The sequence below is a fragment of the Gossypium hirsutum genome, chromosome D11 (assembly GCF_007990345.1).
Source record: "Gossypium hirsutum isolate 1008001.06 chromosome D11, Gossypium_hirsutum_v2.1, whole genome shotgun sequence".
Taxonomy (NCBI): domain Eukaryota; kingdom Viridiplantae; phylum Streptophyta; class Magnoliopsida; order Malvales; family Malvaceae; genus Gossypium; species Gossypium hirsutum.
Genome location: NC_053447.1, coordinates 52,379,055 through 52,395,846, shown reverse-complemented (window position 1 = coordinate 52,395,846; position 16,792 = coordinate 52,379,055). Strand labels below are relative to the sequence as shown.

At 32.3% G+C, this 16,792-nt stretch overlaps 1 protein-coding gene across 2 annotated transcripts; it reads right to left on the bottom strand.

Moving 5' to 3' along the window:
- Nucleotides 1-431: 431 nt before the first annotated feature.
- On the bottom strand, nucleotides 432-3,640 carry LOC107913460 (binding partner of ACD11 1). Of its 2 annotated transcripts, none has more exons than XM_016842048.2 (8): nucleotides 3,508-3,640; nucleotides 3,281-3,384; nucleotides 2,752-2,827; nucleotides 2,037-2,108; nucleotides 1,888-1,953; nucleotides 1,117-1,460; nucleotides 861-984; nucleotides 432-775 (listed from the first exon to the last, which is right to left on the bottom strand). In XM_016842048.2, exons 1-8 carry the CDS (start codon nucleotides 3,511-3,513, stop codon nucleotides 758-760), a joined length of 810 nt encoding a protein of 269 aa, XP_016697537.1. In that variant the 5' UTR covers nucleotides 3,514-3,640; the 3' UTR covers nucleotides 432-757. The 2 variants fall into 2 exon arrangements, with proteins under 2 accessions (XP_016697537.1, XP_016697538.1); XM_016842049.2 differs by having other exon boundaries at nucleotides 1,117-1,457.
- Between the last annotated feature and the right edge of the window lie 13,152 nt (nucleotides 3,641-16,792).

The following is a 16,792-nucleotide window of genomic DNA, read 5'->3' as shown; positions in this document are numbered from 1 at the left end:
ATTACTTATATTTAATTATATTTAGTAATAAATATAATAATAAATTAATACAATATATTATTGACCAAAAAAGTAATACAATATTTAAAGATAAATTTTTTATCAAAATTATATCATTTAATTAAATGATATAACCCTTTATAAAATTGTTTATATTTATATTTTTTTATTAATTATAATTAAGTTAACTTTATATAAAGTTAGAAAATGCAAATAAAATATTATTAGTTTAGTTAAAGAATAATGATCTCATCCCAGTGAACCCAACTTCACGTAACTGAATTAAGCCAATCTAATTGAATTTTTAAGGCATTTTAAAAAAAAAAAATTAATAAAATGAAGACTAGTAATCTGATTGTTTTTATTTTGGGTCTGAAATTGAGATGGAGTTTTAGTCGAGCTTCAATTTCACATCAATCTAGAAAAACATAAGACTGCAATTTGAGGTCTCGTCTTTTAAGGCAGAAAACTTAAAAACAGAAAAAAGAGTGAGAGTGCAGAATGCTAACATGAATTACAGCTTCTTTTTCCTTTTCTTGAGCTGAAAACCAAATCTAAAAGGCTTGAAAATTACAACACAATACCCTCTACTAATCAAAGAATAATATTGTAAACAAAACCTCAAATCAAATACACCACAATACCCAAAACTGAACACAACTTTGTGCACTCTACCACAAGAATCTCCACCCGATGAAACATTGTTACAAGGCATCCGATGAGATGCCATGCGACCTTAACACCATAAATTTCCATCTTACACTGCAATTCCATCCTGCACACCAACAAAATTAAAGGCATGATTAGCATGGAACATGACCGTTGTTTCTTAGGTTCAGAGTGCTACTGGAATGACATACCTTGGCTGTCAAGTTTGACATGGCTAGGTTGAACTTTTCTTTGGTTTTTGTACCAGCAACCTGCCCAGCCTTTGCAACTTTGCTGAACGCACCGTTTAGCCAAGCTGTACCGGCAGTTATGTACCTGTCCAGAATAAATCGAAGTACCTCGATGTTATGATAACACAGGGACAAAGCTGGTTAGAAGGATTGTAACCCCCTTTTTCCCTCATTATTGTCTTTGAACTTGCATGGTTTTGGGAAGGAGAAATCGTACCTGCTAGATTTGACGGCTGATCCCGTGTCATTTATTTTCCTCTCTGCTGCAAATATTGCAGCCATTGTTTTATCCGACACCTGCAACCTTTGATCCACTGATTTTACTTTCTCATTAACCACTGAGATTCCTACAGTCAGTTTCTCAGTCAGCCCGACTCTCCGGTCAAACGACATGACCTTGGCAGATGCACTGGCTCTCAATTGATGTTTCTCATCGAAAGCCTTAGCTTTGTTAACTGCATCTTGTCGTATGGCAGAACCTTTGGCCAACATGCTAGCAACAACATCTTGCGCCCTACTAACATACATTCTTCCACTGCCAGGTGGACTCGTTCTGCCCTGCTGAAATAGACCGACAACCCAAGTCGTAAACTAAACTATTAATTTCAGATTCAAACGGCAAAAATCTAGTTAAAGAAACCACTTGCTCTGACTTAGTTAAACATGGCAGAAAGGGTGGGCAAAGGCAGGAATTTGGTATATCTTCGGTTGACCTCCTTCCGTATCATTGTGGCAGTAGAGGGTTATCAAGTGAATGAAAGTTCCGGATTGCATTTTCTTTAATCCGGTAGTTTTTGTGAGAACTTGAAAGTTAAAAATCTACTTGATTCAGCTAAACAACTAGTCACAATATCATATTAAACCAGCTATATACATCAAAACGAATTGAGCATGACACATCGACCTGTTTTTCCTGTCTCTTTACCGTACTTAGTAAGCCCATGCAACTAGGAAATATTTCTATGCAATATAAATTTAAAATCTGTACCTCATCATTTGATGCACTATGCCCAGCAGGAGCAATAGACACAATGTTGTCCGCCGCTCTTGATTCCTAGACAAGTTGCAATAAAAAATATATATGAATTTCACTAAATGCAATTAAAAATAGAAAGCAAAACCTCTCTGTCAACTTACATGAATCTCAAGTTTTGGTACATAATTTTCAACAGAAATTATCGTCACAATCTTGTCAACGATTGTTGCCCCCTGCAGCAACAAGATTTACAAATGTCACTTCCTACAGTCATTTGTGCAGAAAACACAAACACGGAAAATCTTAATAAATGCACACCATACATCAAAGACTTATACAGCTGATGGGATTAAAGATTATGTTCAGAAATTTGGAAACAAGAAGGAAAGGATTTCAATTTGTTCTGACATGGCTAATGTATCCGATAAAAAAGAGGGAACCAATGGGGGACTTGTCTTACTAGGGGCATCCGAATTTATTTGTTTCTTATCAAAGAAGTTTAGCTCGAATCCAACCATGAAAATGCATCATTATTTCTTATAATATAAATCATCCTGTGAGGAAAAATTAACTTCAAGGATATTAAATCAGGCAACTTTTCCAACTTGACATTGCTTTATTATTTAAGAATTACTTTAGAAGCTACTTATTGCAATTCAACCAGTTCTAATACTTTATTTACTTTAAGAAGGCATAAGCAACCTACTTTTGGGATAACTTCAGAAATCTCGGTTCAAACAACGAAATTAAAGGAAAGGCATTGCTTGATAATGTAACCAATATTTGAGTATTACAAAGGCAAGAAGAAAAGTAAATCCATTCATCAGTAGCACTCCATTTAACAAAAGGAAAAGTTAAACCGGATTAAGCACGAACCGATAATAACAAGGCGATTTCAAGAGCTTTCGGATCCTTGAATGTAACATATGCAGTCTTTGATTGACTAGCTTCACTGCAATAACCATAAAACAACACAGCAACCTAAATTAACCAGAAAACCCCTACTTCTTGCCCATTTAGCCTTTAAGAACACCCAAAGAAACCCCAAATTTTGTTTCAAATTTCTTCCCTTGAAATTATCCAAAAACATGGAAAAAAATTGCAACAAAAAATGAAAATTAAAAAAAAATCCAAAGCTGCCCTTACCTACCAGGTTAGTTGACATAGAATAAACAATAAAAAAGAGTCAAAATTCAACACAAGTTTTTGTTTTTATTTTTTGAAGTTCAATTTTTAAAAAAACATAAACTTTGGCCCACAAAAGGGAGACTTAAGATCCAAAATTCCAACTTTCTTTCATCTTCTCACATTTTCTCAGCCACCAAACACATTCATTACTCAACAACCCTTTCATAGAAGAAAAACCAGAAAAAAAAAAGAGAAAAGAAAGGAAAGAATGACATACCTTATGATATCAATGTGCTCAATTTCACCAGAGAAAGAAAAGAACTCGTGAATCTCCCTCTCAGTAGCTAGATCTGACAGGTTCTTGACTTGTACAGTTCTTGTCTGAAAAACCCAACATCAGAAACACAACAAAGAAAACATTTTTAATTCAGAATAACGAAAAAGAACCAGTTTTTAGATTCATTAAACACAGAAGACATGAAGAGAAGAAGAAATTTAGCTTACCTGCATTGTTAAAGAAAAGCTGATGCAGAGAATGAGCTGTTAAAATGGTAAGAGAGAGAAGCAGACAACTATGAGAGAGAGAGACAAAAATATGCGAGCAAGAAAGAATGTATATAACATGATTGAGTTCTTTTATAATGACTTTTCATAAATGCCCTTCGTTTTTCTTTGAATTTTCCAGCATTTAATTTACCTTATTACCTTTTCTATTATGATAAATTATATAGTTGAGCACCCAACTTTCATAAAATTTCATTTTGGTCACTAAAATTTTTTGCAAATAGGGCATTGTCGATACAAAATGTTTTCATTTTAGCGCCCGTCGCTAATTTGGTGTTAGTTAATATTATTGTACACCCATTTAGTCACTTAAGTAAAATTCCATTTTAGCCACTCATTTTCTTCTTTATTTTTTCAAAAATTAATTTATTTTTTCGAAAAAGAAAAACTTGAGTTTTTAAGAAAATTGAGTTAATCAACCACAAAGATGAAACTCCAAGTTTTTATCTTTGACTGATTTCCTTGTAAAAACTCATTTTTCATTTCTGAACTCATGGTTATAAAAGTTATAATATTTTTCCATCTAAAATCCTATGTTTTTGTAAAAACTCAATTTAAAAAAAATTAAAAAATAAGTGATCAAAATGAAAATTTAGTAATGTTAAGTGACTAAAATGAGTATATAGAAACATTGCTTAATCTCAAATTAACGACATGTGCCCTATTTGCAATTTTTTTTTGTAAATAAAATGAAAATTTGATCACCAAACATTATATAAAATATTATTTTCCTTTTATAATTTTAAAAAATAGAAATAAATTTGTTTTGATAAATTGAATTTGAAAAATAACCTAAATTGATATGATTTAAATAATTTTAAAAACTTTAATGCTAAAATGAGTTTAAAAAATGGAAATAAATTAAAGTAAATATTTTGTTGGACTTTCAATTATAAAAATGTGTAAGAAAAAGGAAATGGATGCTTGACCTCACATCACAATGAAGAGTGAAATTCACAAATACACAAATTAATAATGATAACTATTTATTCTTTTAAAAACAAAAACAAAAATGAAAGTGAAAGAACAACAACCTCATTATTTAAGCAGAAAAGGGTAAAAGAGTAAACTCAGAAAAAGGTAATATAGATAATTGCCAAAATCCCAAGTGATTCTCTTTGTTTGGTCAAAATATATGTGATCAATGCTGGACTTTGCAAGCGCCGAATATGACCTTACTTGGACTGCCTTCAATTTTTAATTATTATATCCGACATTGCTCTTTTTTGGATCCTTATTTTATGTAACTTTATAGAGCAATGTAATTTGACAGTCAAGCATTCCGTTTTATATTAAATAATTATTTGGTGTAATAACAAATTTAACCCTTAAATTTTAAATAATAATATATAATTTCAAAGAATATAAGAATTTTATATTAATATTAAATAAAAAACCTCTCACCACCCCCACCCCATCGGATCTCCTCCCAAATATTATTTTTGAAAATATTTATGTATTTATATATATTATTCTTAAATTTTTTAGAATTAGGATTAAATTTAGACTATTTGTAAGTCTTAATAATTGATATAATATATAAAAATTAAGGATTAAATTTATTATTATATCGAATTATATAATATGTGTGTTTAAATTATAAACTTTTTTTTTTATTTTGAGTGCTTAAAATGAAATTTTTTATAATTTGATGATAATATGTATAAACCAATTAATTCAACGTTTTTTTGTTGATGGGTTTATCGATGTATAAAGCAAAGGAATTTAAGATTCCCATGTGCATTGTCCTTCAATTTTTCATGTAACATGCAACATGCCCAGTTTGGGGGGTTAACTTTTCATCCTACAAATTTTCCAATCATTTCCTTACAAACTATATTTGGGGGTTAACTTGATAATTTAAAAAATCCCTTCAAACACACATATCTCCTTAATTACTATTAAAATGATTCAATTTATATTAGTTTATCTAGTTAAATAAATAAAAATGAGCAAAATTTTAAGACTTATTTATTAAACAAACCAAAGGCAAATAATAATTATTCAGTTCATTTATGTTTATAAATTAATTTGTTTAAAACTAGTTTAAACCTTATTTATTATTTAGTTATTATTGTTTGTGTGCTCATTTTATTTATTTATATTTTTATTTCATTATTTCATATCTAAAAAGATAATATATATGTTTGTTTATTGTTTATTTATTATTCATAAACATTGTTTGCTAGGCTCAGACCCGGCTCGAAAAATGAGCTTAAAATTTTGCCCAAGCCCGACCCGAATAAAAATATTAAAACTTGGGCCCGACCCGGCCCTCCATATTAATTTTATATTATTTTTTATATAGTCTTAAATTATATATAATACATAAAAAATACTAAAAACATCAAAACAAATATTTCCCAATAAATTGAAAATAAAATTTAAAATATATATATACTTAAATAACACTAAGATAATGCAACTTAATAAGTAAATGCCTCTAAAATAATAACAAAATTAACAAATGTCTTTAAAATAATAGCAAAATTAACAATAAAATAAGTTTTATACAATATCCAAACAATAACAAAAAAAATAGTAGCAACATAATAGTAAAATTGTACCAAAATAGGGAGAAAATAATAATAAAATAATATTAAAAAAATAGAATTTTTTTATCATTTAGTGAATTCGGGCCGGGCCGGGCCCTTGCCAAAAATGCCTTACCCAAGGCCCGGCCCTTTTTAAAACGGGCCTTATTTTTTTTTCTAAACTCATTTTTTGGGTCTATATTTTTGCCCAACCCCTCCCATATTTCGGGCAGACCTTCGGGCCGGTCCGGGTGGCCTAACTCATGAACAGGTCTATTTGTAAACATGTTTGTTTAATGTTTACGAACATGTTTATTTAACTTAAACAAATAAACATCAACACATAAATTTAAATAAATGGATACATACACAGTTTGAAATAGTTAACGAGCATGAACCAAACACAAATAAATTTAAAAATAAACAAAGAAAAAAAAATTTATTTTATCAAACCCAATTTAGTTATAACCTTAATTTTCATACAGTGTGACCAATTATAATAAAAAAAACTATTAGAAAAAATTTTTTTTTGCATCCTCGTAGCACCTTGATGTTTCAAGGTTAGAAAATTTTTTTTTCTAACCTAAAATTAAGGTTAGAATTCTCCCTATTATTCATACAGTGTGACCCTATTAATTTTCATACAGTGTGACCAATTATTTTATCAAACCCTCTTCATTTCTAGTAGCACCTTGAAACATCAATTTGAAGCATCCAATCCAATCAAAATTTCATTCAATGGCTAATTTTGCATCCTCCATGAATCATACAAGATCATCTGGTGCATTTTGTTACCTAAAACACCTATCTTTTACACTTCCAAATATGAGTTTCATCCCATTATATATCAAATATTTTCTTAATCCATTAATTCAACAATGAATCCCTACCATAAAATTTTGACCACAATAACAATTGTGTGACAGCTACCACACAACCATCAATGCTACTCATTAGTACTTTCATACCATAAAAACCCCAAAACACAAGTAACTAATAATCTGCATGACTCTACTTCCTGTTATAAGTCTCTCATATCTATCAAACTCCATACTAAATCGTCCAGTTACATTACTACTCCACCAATATTCTGCTCATCTCAATATTCACCATTTTGCTTAGAAAAAAAAAAGAGAGATAAAAATCTTATTGATAAACAACCTTGATTGATTGTAAATACACCACCACGCTTTATAGTTTATCATCCACCCATAAGTAGTAGTAGAAAGCAACCTAAGTTTTGGGCCTATCATTTATTTCTTCTAACTAGATCAATCCTCCCAAGCCGTAGAGACTTTCATTCCATGCTTTGTTGCTTTTTGATAGGTGTTCAAATGGTATATATATTTTAGTTAAACTACACTTGTTTTAAGTAAAATGGCTAGGTTTGATATGTTGGAATGTGAAGGTGAAGAGGACCACGCCATGGAGTGGTGACGAAGTCAGTAAGTTGAGGCACGAGCCAAGGTTGAGTAAGTTGCGACCATTGCTACTGAGTTGAGACTGAAATTATGGATTGCAGGGAGAATAACGCAGCACAATGAGGAAGTCGCTTTGTGTGTCATTAATTCTAGAAGAAGTGAGTCGTTAATTAGTGCATTTTATATTGTGTTTGTGTGGTAAAAGTAACACAAAATTCCATATATTATACCTTGGATTGCATTGATAAAATGGGCAAATCATCTCTTGTATGTTAGATTAGTGAGAACAATAGTCCCTCCTTTAAAATTAGGTGTTTATATATAAGGTATAATAATAAATTTAGCTTTCAATTTTTACACATTTATTCAATTTGACCTCTACAGTTTTATTGGAAGTAAATTACAAAATTTTGAAACTAATAAGACTAAAGGGTCAAAAAAGCCTTAATAACAAATTAAAAAAAAAATCAATTAAGCCCTTTTAAAATTTAAAAATCACAAAATTTATAAAAAAATTATAAAATTATAATTTTTTATTAAATAATAACAATATCAACTCGATAAAAATAGTAGGGGTCAATATTTTTTAAATTTTATAACCATTAGATTTTAATGGGTCGTTATATTTATTTTCTAATAAAAATTTTAATTTTAATTTTAATTTTTTATAACTTTTTTTAATAAAATTTGTTTAAAAATTTTCTGTTTTTTTATCATTTTTAAATTTTAAAAAGACTTAATTGATTTTTTTTAAATTTGTTATTAAGATCGTTTTGATCTTTTAGCCTTACTAGTTTTAAAAAGTTATAATTTACTTCCAATAAAAGCATAAGGGTCAAATTAAATAAACGTGTAAAGGTTGAGAGTTAAATTTGTTATTATATCTTATATATAAACACTAAAATTTAATGAAGGAGTTATTTTACTCATTCATTTAACGTATAAAGACTAATTTATTTCTTTTTCAGGTATTAAAATACAATTTAAGATATGGTAAGGGGGTTTGTGTGTTTTTGAATTTTAGTTAAGACTTGTTTGTTGTTTAGCCTGAATCTGCTTTTTAGATAATTTTGTGCGATTATTGCATATTATTGTGGAAGTTTGCAACAGTGATTTTATTTGAGTTTTGGGAATTGAGAATTTTAGTGCCATTAAACTTGGAAATTGGGAAAACTTTAAGGTACCTTAGAAAGTCCAAATTAGTGGTGGAAACTTCTAGTCTTAGGGTCTGTTTGATTGAAGGAATTGATTTTCTGGAAAATCATTTCCAACTTTTCCAGCGTTTGATTGGCGGAAAACATTTTCCATTTGGAAAATGAACTCCAAAACAAGGGAAAATGGGTTACATTTTAGGGAAAATGTCTTACCCTTTCAATTTCCGTAAGACATTTTCCGTGCTCACCTCTCTATCGCCTCCTTCATTCCTTCCTTCATTTCCGGTAGAAAATTGCTTCTGTTTATCGATTTTTCAGTAACTTATTTTTTTAATTATTCAATACTTATTTTTTTAACACAATTACAAATAATTTATTTGATATTAATTTTTTTCAATTTATAACGATTAATATTGTAGCTTAATAATTGAGTATTCTTATAAATAAATCATTGCAATATATGTAAAATAATTTAAAATATAAAAATTTATTAATATATATCAATATATGTAAAAACAATTTTTTCGAAAAATATTTCCAGGAAATCTGCCAAACAGTCAAAAATATTTTACACAGATTCAATCAAACACCAGAAAATATTTTCCAGTAAATCATTTTACAGAAAAGTAAAACATTTTCCCGAAATCATTTTACGGAAAATATTTTACTGGCAATCAAACAGACCCTTAATTTAACCATGAGCCTCGCGATTATGCAATGCCAAATCTAAAAGGAGTACAAAGTAGCATTAGGATATCTACACTACCCACTAATAATTTCGAAATTAAGGCAACTATAATAGAAATGATACATATTTGGCTATTTAAGAATTTATTCAAATCTTAGAGTTATATGAAATTGAAGGGAAAAGTAGTAAAGGGACTAAATGTAAAAATAGCTAATTTTTAATTGAAATTCGTTGAAGGACTATAGTTGAGATTTTATCTTTGTGAAAGAATTTACACAAAGTAAGAATGAACACATTATTTTCTACGAATAAACCTTGAGAAGAATTCTTGATTGATTGAGAACTTAAGAGGAGTATTTATACACATACAAGTAGATGCAAACTACTACTAACCAACCAAGCTAATAAACTAAATCTGTTACAACAGCTTAACACACTCTAATATTCACCCATCTACTATTACATTGTGATTTGGAGTTTCTCTTGGAACCGACAAAAATTAGAAGTGGACAATGGTTTGGTGAGAATATCGGCAATCTGATCACATGCTAGAACTTCACCAACAATCAATGACTCATCTACAACCTTCTCACGAACAAAGAAAAGATCAAGTTCAACATGCTTGAATTTAGAGTGGAGAATGGGATTGGCCGCAACAACCACTGTACTGGAATTATCACACCAAATAATAGGTCGATCATCAGAAGAAAACTGAAGTTCCTGTAGTAACAATTCAAGCCATGTGATGTCAATGGCTGCAACAACTACACCTCGATACTATACTTCAACAGTCAATCAAGAAACAACCTGTTGTTTCTTGGAGCACCATGAGATGGGATTCCCACCAAAGTACACACAATACCCAGTGGTGGACCAATGATCGTCAAAATCCAAACCCCAATTCGCATTAGCATACACAACTAAAGACAATCGCTCAGAAGGTCAAATCTGTAACCCATAGTCAATAGTAGCACAGAAGTAGCGTAAGATGCATTTGATGACAACAAAATGTACAGCAGTTGGAGCGTGCATGAATTGACATATTCTATTTACGGTATAGGCAATATCAGGTTAAGTAAGAACCACATATTGTAACGTTCTGACAATACTTCGATATTCAAGTGGATCAATAAGAGGTGTTTCCATGTGTTTGGATAGAGAACAAAAACTAACCATAGGTGTAGGTACTCCTTTAGCTTTATCTATATGACATCGTTCTAACAAGTCTAGAATGTATTTCCTTTGACAAAGACGAAAGCACCAGTTGGGAGACAAGTCACCTCAACACTTAAAAAATAGTGAAGAAAACCTATGTCCTTGAGTGAAAACTCAATGTGAAGTCGGTGAACAAATATATCAATCTTGAGGCTAGAGTCAACGGTAATAATAATATCATTTACATAAACTAATATATATATATGAGACTCATTAGTAATACAAATGAATAAAGATGCACCGGACTTGGAAAGTATAAAACCAATGGAAACAATAAAAGCCTTCAAATTATTGAACCAGGCCCTTAGAGCTTGCCTCAATTTGTACAATGCTTTGTTCAATTGACATACAAAAGATTGTCCATTCTCATCTGTTTGAACATAACCGGGAGGTTGTTGCATATACACCTCTTCGGTCAATTCACCATTAAGGAAAGCATTATTAACATCAACTTGTCGTAATGGCCACTGTTTAAATATAGCAATAGAGAGAATGGTGCGAATTGTAGTAGGTTTGACCACTAGACTGAATGTTTCACGAAAATCACACCCAAGAACTTAAGAACACCCTTTACCAACCAATCTACCTTTTCGGCGAGTCACTGTCCCATCATGATTCCATTTTATCTTAAAGAGTCATTTTCAACCAATTGCCTTCGGACCCAGTGGTAAGAGAACTAAAGTCCAAGTGTTGTTACGAAGCTAAGTATCATACTCCTCCTCAGCAGCCATCATACACTCAGTGTTTACAAAGGCTTTGTCAATATTACGAGGTTCGTGATCGGCAAGTTTAACCGTTAGCACATTCAGTTTAAAAGTACCAGCTTTCGAGTGATTGACCACTGAATAAGTATTAATGGACGAAAGCGAAGAGGATTAATAGGAATGTGAACTTCTTGTGGAGGAGAGAAAGGGCCGGAGCTATTGTGACCACAAAGACTAGTATTATTGGCATCAGGAGTTAAAACCGGATCAGACATGTTCAAAATAAGGTCGAAGGAGAAAATCGACGTGGGAATCAAAGAAGCAATATTTGAAGATGGTAGATTTAGGGACAAGGAGCAGATGATAGGCAAAATAGTGGTAACCCGGTCTGATACCGAGAGTCAGATGGTGTACTTAAAGAAGCAAACAAGAAGTGATCGTCATCGAACACCACATGTCGAGAAATAAACACCCTTCCATCTGAAGTAAGACACTAATAACCTTTATGATGAGAGTAGTAGTCAATACAAGTACACGGTTGAGACTGAAACTCCAACTTATACTGATTAAATGGTCAGAGATACGGATAGCAACAACACCAAAAAACACGAAGATGGTCATATTCCGGAGGGGTACCATAAAGCACTAAATACGGATATTGATTTTGAAGAATCGGAGTGGGCAACCAATTTATCAAATGAACAATCCATGAAAAGACATATCCCCAATACTTCATTGGCAAATGGGCTTGAGCTAGTAATATGAGTCCAACTTTCACTATATAATGGTGCTTTCTTTTGACAATCCCATTTTGCTCGGATGTATGTAGGCAGTTAACACGATAAAGAATTCCATGTTGAGCCAATAATGAAATAAATTAGCGAAATTCACCACCCCAGTCACTCTGAAACTACTTTATATTTTTGCCAAACTGAACTTTAACCATTTTCTGAAAACGAACAAAACAATCAAATGGATGATGATACACAGTGGTGAAAGTCGAAAGTGGTAACTTGTATGACTTCCCTTGTTGATAAGTAGAACATACATGTTGTAACTTATTAGTATCAACAAAACATTACAAGTTTTTAAAACGAATTGACAATATTCAACGATGCCACAACTTAAAAAATTTACACTTAGAAGGCAAAGAAGAGCGAGTGCCCAACTCGGTATTGTGAAGAGACATGTCAGTGCCTCGAATGAATCTCATATTGATGGAAGAAAACACTAGAGAAAACTGATACAATCCCTCATGTGTGTGGCCTCAAAGCAAATTTTTCTGGGTCTGTATATCTTTTACAAGACAATGAGATGGGTGAAACTCGAAAAACACATTATTATCCCAAGCAAATTGAGAAACCAAGAGCAATTTTTTTTGAATCTTAGGTACATGTAACACATTTTTTAAATACAATAATTTACGAGAAGTAGAAATCGTGCTATGACCCATACTTACAATATTATTACACGTACCATCACCCATAAGCAGAGGAATTTTACTTGAATATCTAGTCAAATTATTCAAGGTAGAGGCCTCTTGACATACATGATTGGTGGCACCAAAGTCGGGGTGCCAAACGGATATTTCAAGAGAGACATGTGTCAAAGAAACAGATGGCCCAGCAGAAATTTCATTATGCGAAGCAGGCCTGACAGAATGAATAGGAGCATTAGGCGACCCAAAAACAGCAGGCCCAACCGAAGTACATGTGGCAGATTGAAACGCAAGCCGAGCAGTAGACACAAAAGCACATGTGACAAATGAGACACCTGATGGACTGAAGATCCAAACAAGTCAAAACGGGAAAATCCAAACACGGGCCCAGCAGTAAATGTAAACCCATAGTGTAGTGGCCTATTCAAATAGGACAAATGAGACACCTGATGGACTGAAGCAGATGGGCTATTGAATAGTAGGGCCCAACGGACATACCATGAAGTAAAGACCCATAAGGTGAGGGAGCAAAAATTTCATGAGCAGAGAATAGATTAAGGTTCGAGCTAGCCACGCAACCCTTTTAGAATGCCATAAGAGAGACGAAGCCAAAGGATCAAAGAATGACACCGGAGGATTGAAAGACGAACCGGAGGACCATCAACTGAGTGGTCAAACCTATAATAGCACCGTTTAGCTAGATGTCTAAGATGACTGTAGATCTGACATTGAGGGCGACCACGATTTCTCCGGCCACGACCATAGTAAAAACTACGACCACCATGAGAGAATGAGCCCGTTGACCGAGACTCAAATATTGAAACCATTGGCGGAGCCATCGTCGAATCCCTTAAAGCAGGCAAATGCTGAACTAGATTTGATTAGAGAGGGATTTTCGAAACAAACATTCGCTGCTGACTTTCGCAATCTAACAATATATCCACAAGGTGATCCATCATCAAAGGTTCTGGTGAAAAAGACGCAACAGTAAGGACCGAATTGAACTCTGCTGAAAGACCAGTAAGGATTATAATAACTTGCTCATTAGTGGAGACGAGATTGCCAGAAGCACTGATGCGATCCCGGTCGCATCATGTTACGACACAACTCGATGCTACTGAGATTGGCCCTTACTCGAGGGGCCCAAGTGCAAAATGAAGCTTCTAATTTCAGTTTGTCAATTTGGCTGCTGGAAAATAAGGACTTTGATTCATTAATTTTTAGTTATTTTAGTTTGTGTTTTTAATTATGTCATAGTTTGCACATCATTAATATGTGTTCTGCATTTAATAAATCATGCATTATGTAACTTTCATGTTAGTTAAGTTTGCATCATTAAATTAAGTCAAGTTATTTTAATTATGTAACTTTCATGTTAGTTAAATTTGTATTTCAAAATCATGCATTTAAGCATCTTAGTTTAATAAATGAGTTGCTGGACATTTATTCAACTCATCTTAGTTTTAATTAATAAGTGTTTTTGTTGAACTTTATTTAATAAGTATTGTTCTTAATTAATCTAGTTCCTAGGATTATTTATTGATGCATGAGTTTAGTTCATTTAATTATGCTTCTTTAATTAGACTAGTTGCTGGAATAATTATTGCATATATGTTTTAGTTCATTTATTTAAGTAAGTAATAATGTGTGTTATGATTAATAAGTGTTTTCATGTGTTTAATAAACTCATTTTAATGTGTTTATTGCAAGTGACTTTTCAGCTCATAGTGGTTACAATTTAAGGCTGTTGTACATTGAATTAAGTGGCTGTTCAAGTTATTTTCAGTTACAATTAAAGGGGTTGTTATAAATAAAGATTAAAAATCATTAAAGGATTTTTTAAAGCGCATTTTATGCCCTTTAAAATTTGGCAGGAACCCTTCTTCTTCCAGCCGTTTTTTGGAGCTTTCAAGAGAATTTAATCAAGCCTTTTAAATGTCATTAAGGAGCTGGTTAAAAGATGGTGTCTATTCAGCTGGCCAAGGACAACTCAAGAGTAATTTTTAAGCTATTAAAGACATTCAAATCAGGTGAATTGAAGTGGTTTTATGGAAGGAGTTATTTGGTTCAAGCATAAGAAAAGACATGAGTTTTTATGGCACATTAAGTTGGATGTTTTTGACCATTCGGTTACCTTGTTCTAGCATTATAAATAGATGTAATCAGCCTTAGAGAAGAGACTTTTGCTGAATATAGATGAAATATTTGACTTGTGAGCTATCCAATTCTCTTTGTTCTTACGGAATTGATTTGACTTATCAAGCATAGCTTGTGGCGTCTATCCGTTCTTTGTTTGCTGAACTTATCACCTTTGGTGTGGCATTCAATATACCTTTGGTTCCTATCATAGTTGATAGTGGGTCAAGGTTCCTTGCTGTTTCTTTAAACCGAAAAACACCTAAGAACCATTTTGAGACTCGGGTCAACAATTCATTATTGTTGGTTCGTTCTTGGTCTTAGCTAATTAATTTGTTATTGTTTCTTATCTATTTTGTTTATTATCTTTTTTTGAAGCCATTATCTCTATTTTGTTTCTTTTAAACCGAAACGAATCTATTCTACTCAATTCATGATCGGGCAACTCAAATACGGCTCAACTCAACACCGAAGCGGTTCGTATCAAATTGGTATCAGAGCTAGCGAATTTAGAGTAAGAATCGACGTTGTCGGCATTACGGTATAGTAGTTTCTCGAAAAAAACTCGAAAAAACATTTGAAAAAGAAATTCGAAAAAAAAATTAGTTTCCATTCAAACTCAAAAGATTGGATATCAAGTTGTGAAAAAAAATTGTGAAAAAAAAATTGTGAAAAAAAGAAGAAGCTAGTTTTGAAATTTTGTTTTTGTTTGCTGCCCAAATTTTAGTCATTACTACCTTCTACTTGTAACACCCCGTACCCGAGACCGTTTCCGGAGTCGGACACGAGGGGTTCACAGACTAAATTCGCTTACTATCACAGTCCATTTTAAAATTTTCCAGGCAGTTGGCTAACTGCAACACTGTCACCTTAAAAATCATATCTTGAGTTTCACAACTCGAAAATCAGTTTCGTAATTTTTCCCTGAAATTAAACTCATATTCCCATCTACATATTTTTTTCTAGAATTTTTTGTTGGGCCAATTAGTACAGTTTATTAGTCAAAGTCTCCCATGTTACAGGGATCGACTACACTGACCTTTGCGCATTACGACTTGGATATCTCCCTGCACAGAGATTCAATACTGATGCCGTTTGTTTCTATAGAAACTATACTCAGAGAGGAATCTATACATATATGGCATGACTCCTAATTATCTCTGGTTAATTTATAATGAATTTCCAAAGTCGGAACAGGGAATCCAGAAACCGTTCTGGCCCTGTCTCACGAGAACCTGAATATCTCTTAACATACTGTCCATATGATCGTTTCGTTACTTTCCTATGAAAATAGATTCATCAAGGTTCGTTTACATAATTTATTCATTATTTAATTCCAATCCTACTTTTTTAGTGATTTTCCAAATCTACATCACTGCTGCTGCCAGCATCTGCCTTTAAGGTAGACTTTACCTATTTCATAGTTTCCATAATTCAACTAGCCCTTTTAGCATAAATAGCACAAATTATGATAGTGATTAACCATTCCATACCAAATGATTATAACATTATGCTCAAACATATATAAGCCATTTTCGCATGGCTATATACATTAACCAAAATATTCTTCCGCCACTAGTCTATTTTATACATGCCATAAGATAATCCAAAACATAGCAGTACCAAACAGTGGATAGTGATAGTGTGACTAGTTGCTGACGATCCCCGAGCCTGTAGCTTCGCAATGAGATCTATAAAACAGAGGAAACAGAGTAAACGGAGTAAGCATTACAATGCTTAGTAAGTTTTAAGCAGTGTCAACAGATAACAATCAAATTATAACATAGTTGTTCGTATTTTTATTTCACTCTTCCTTCGGGCATACCATCCCTTTACCGAATATGCACATCTCATCATATACAATAGGCAGATAAACTTTCACATAAAAGTGAGCTCATGTGACATAGATATATCGTATGATTTCACATCACCTCT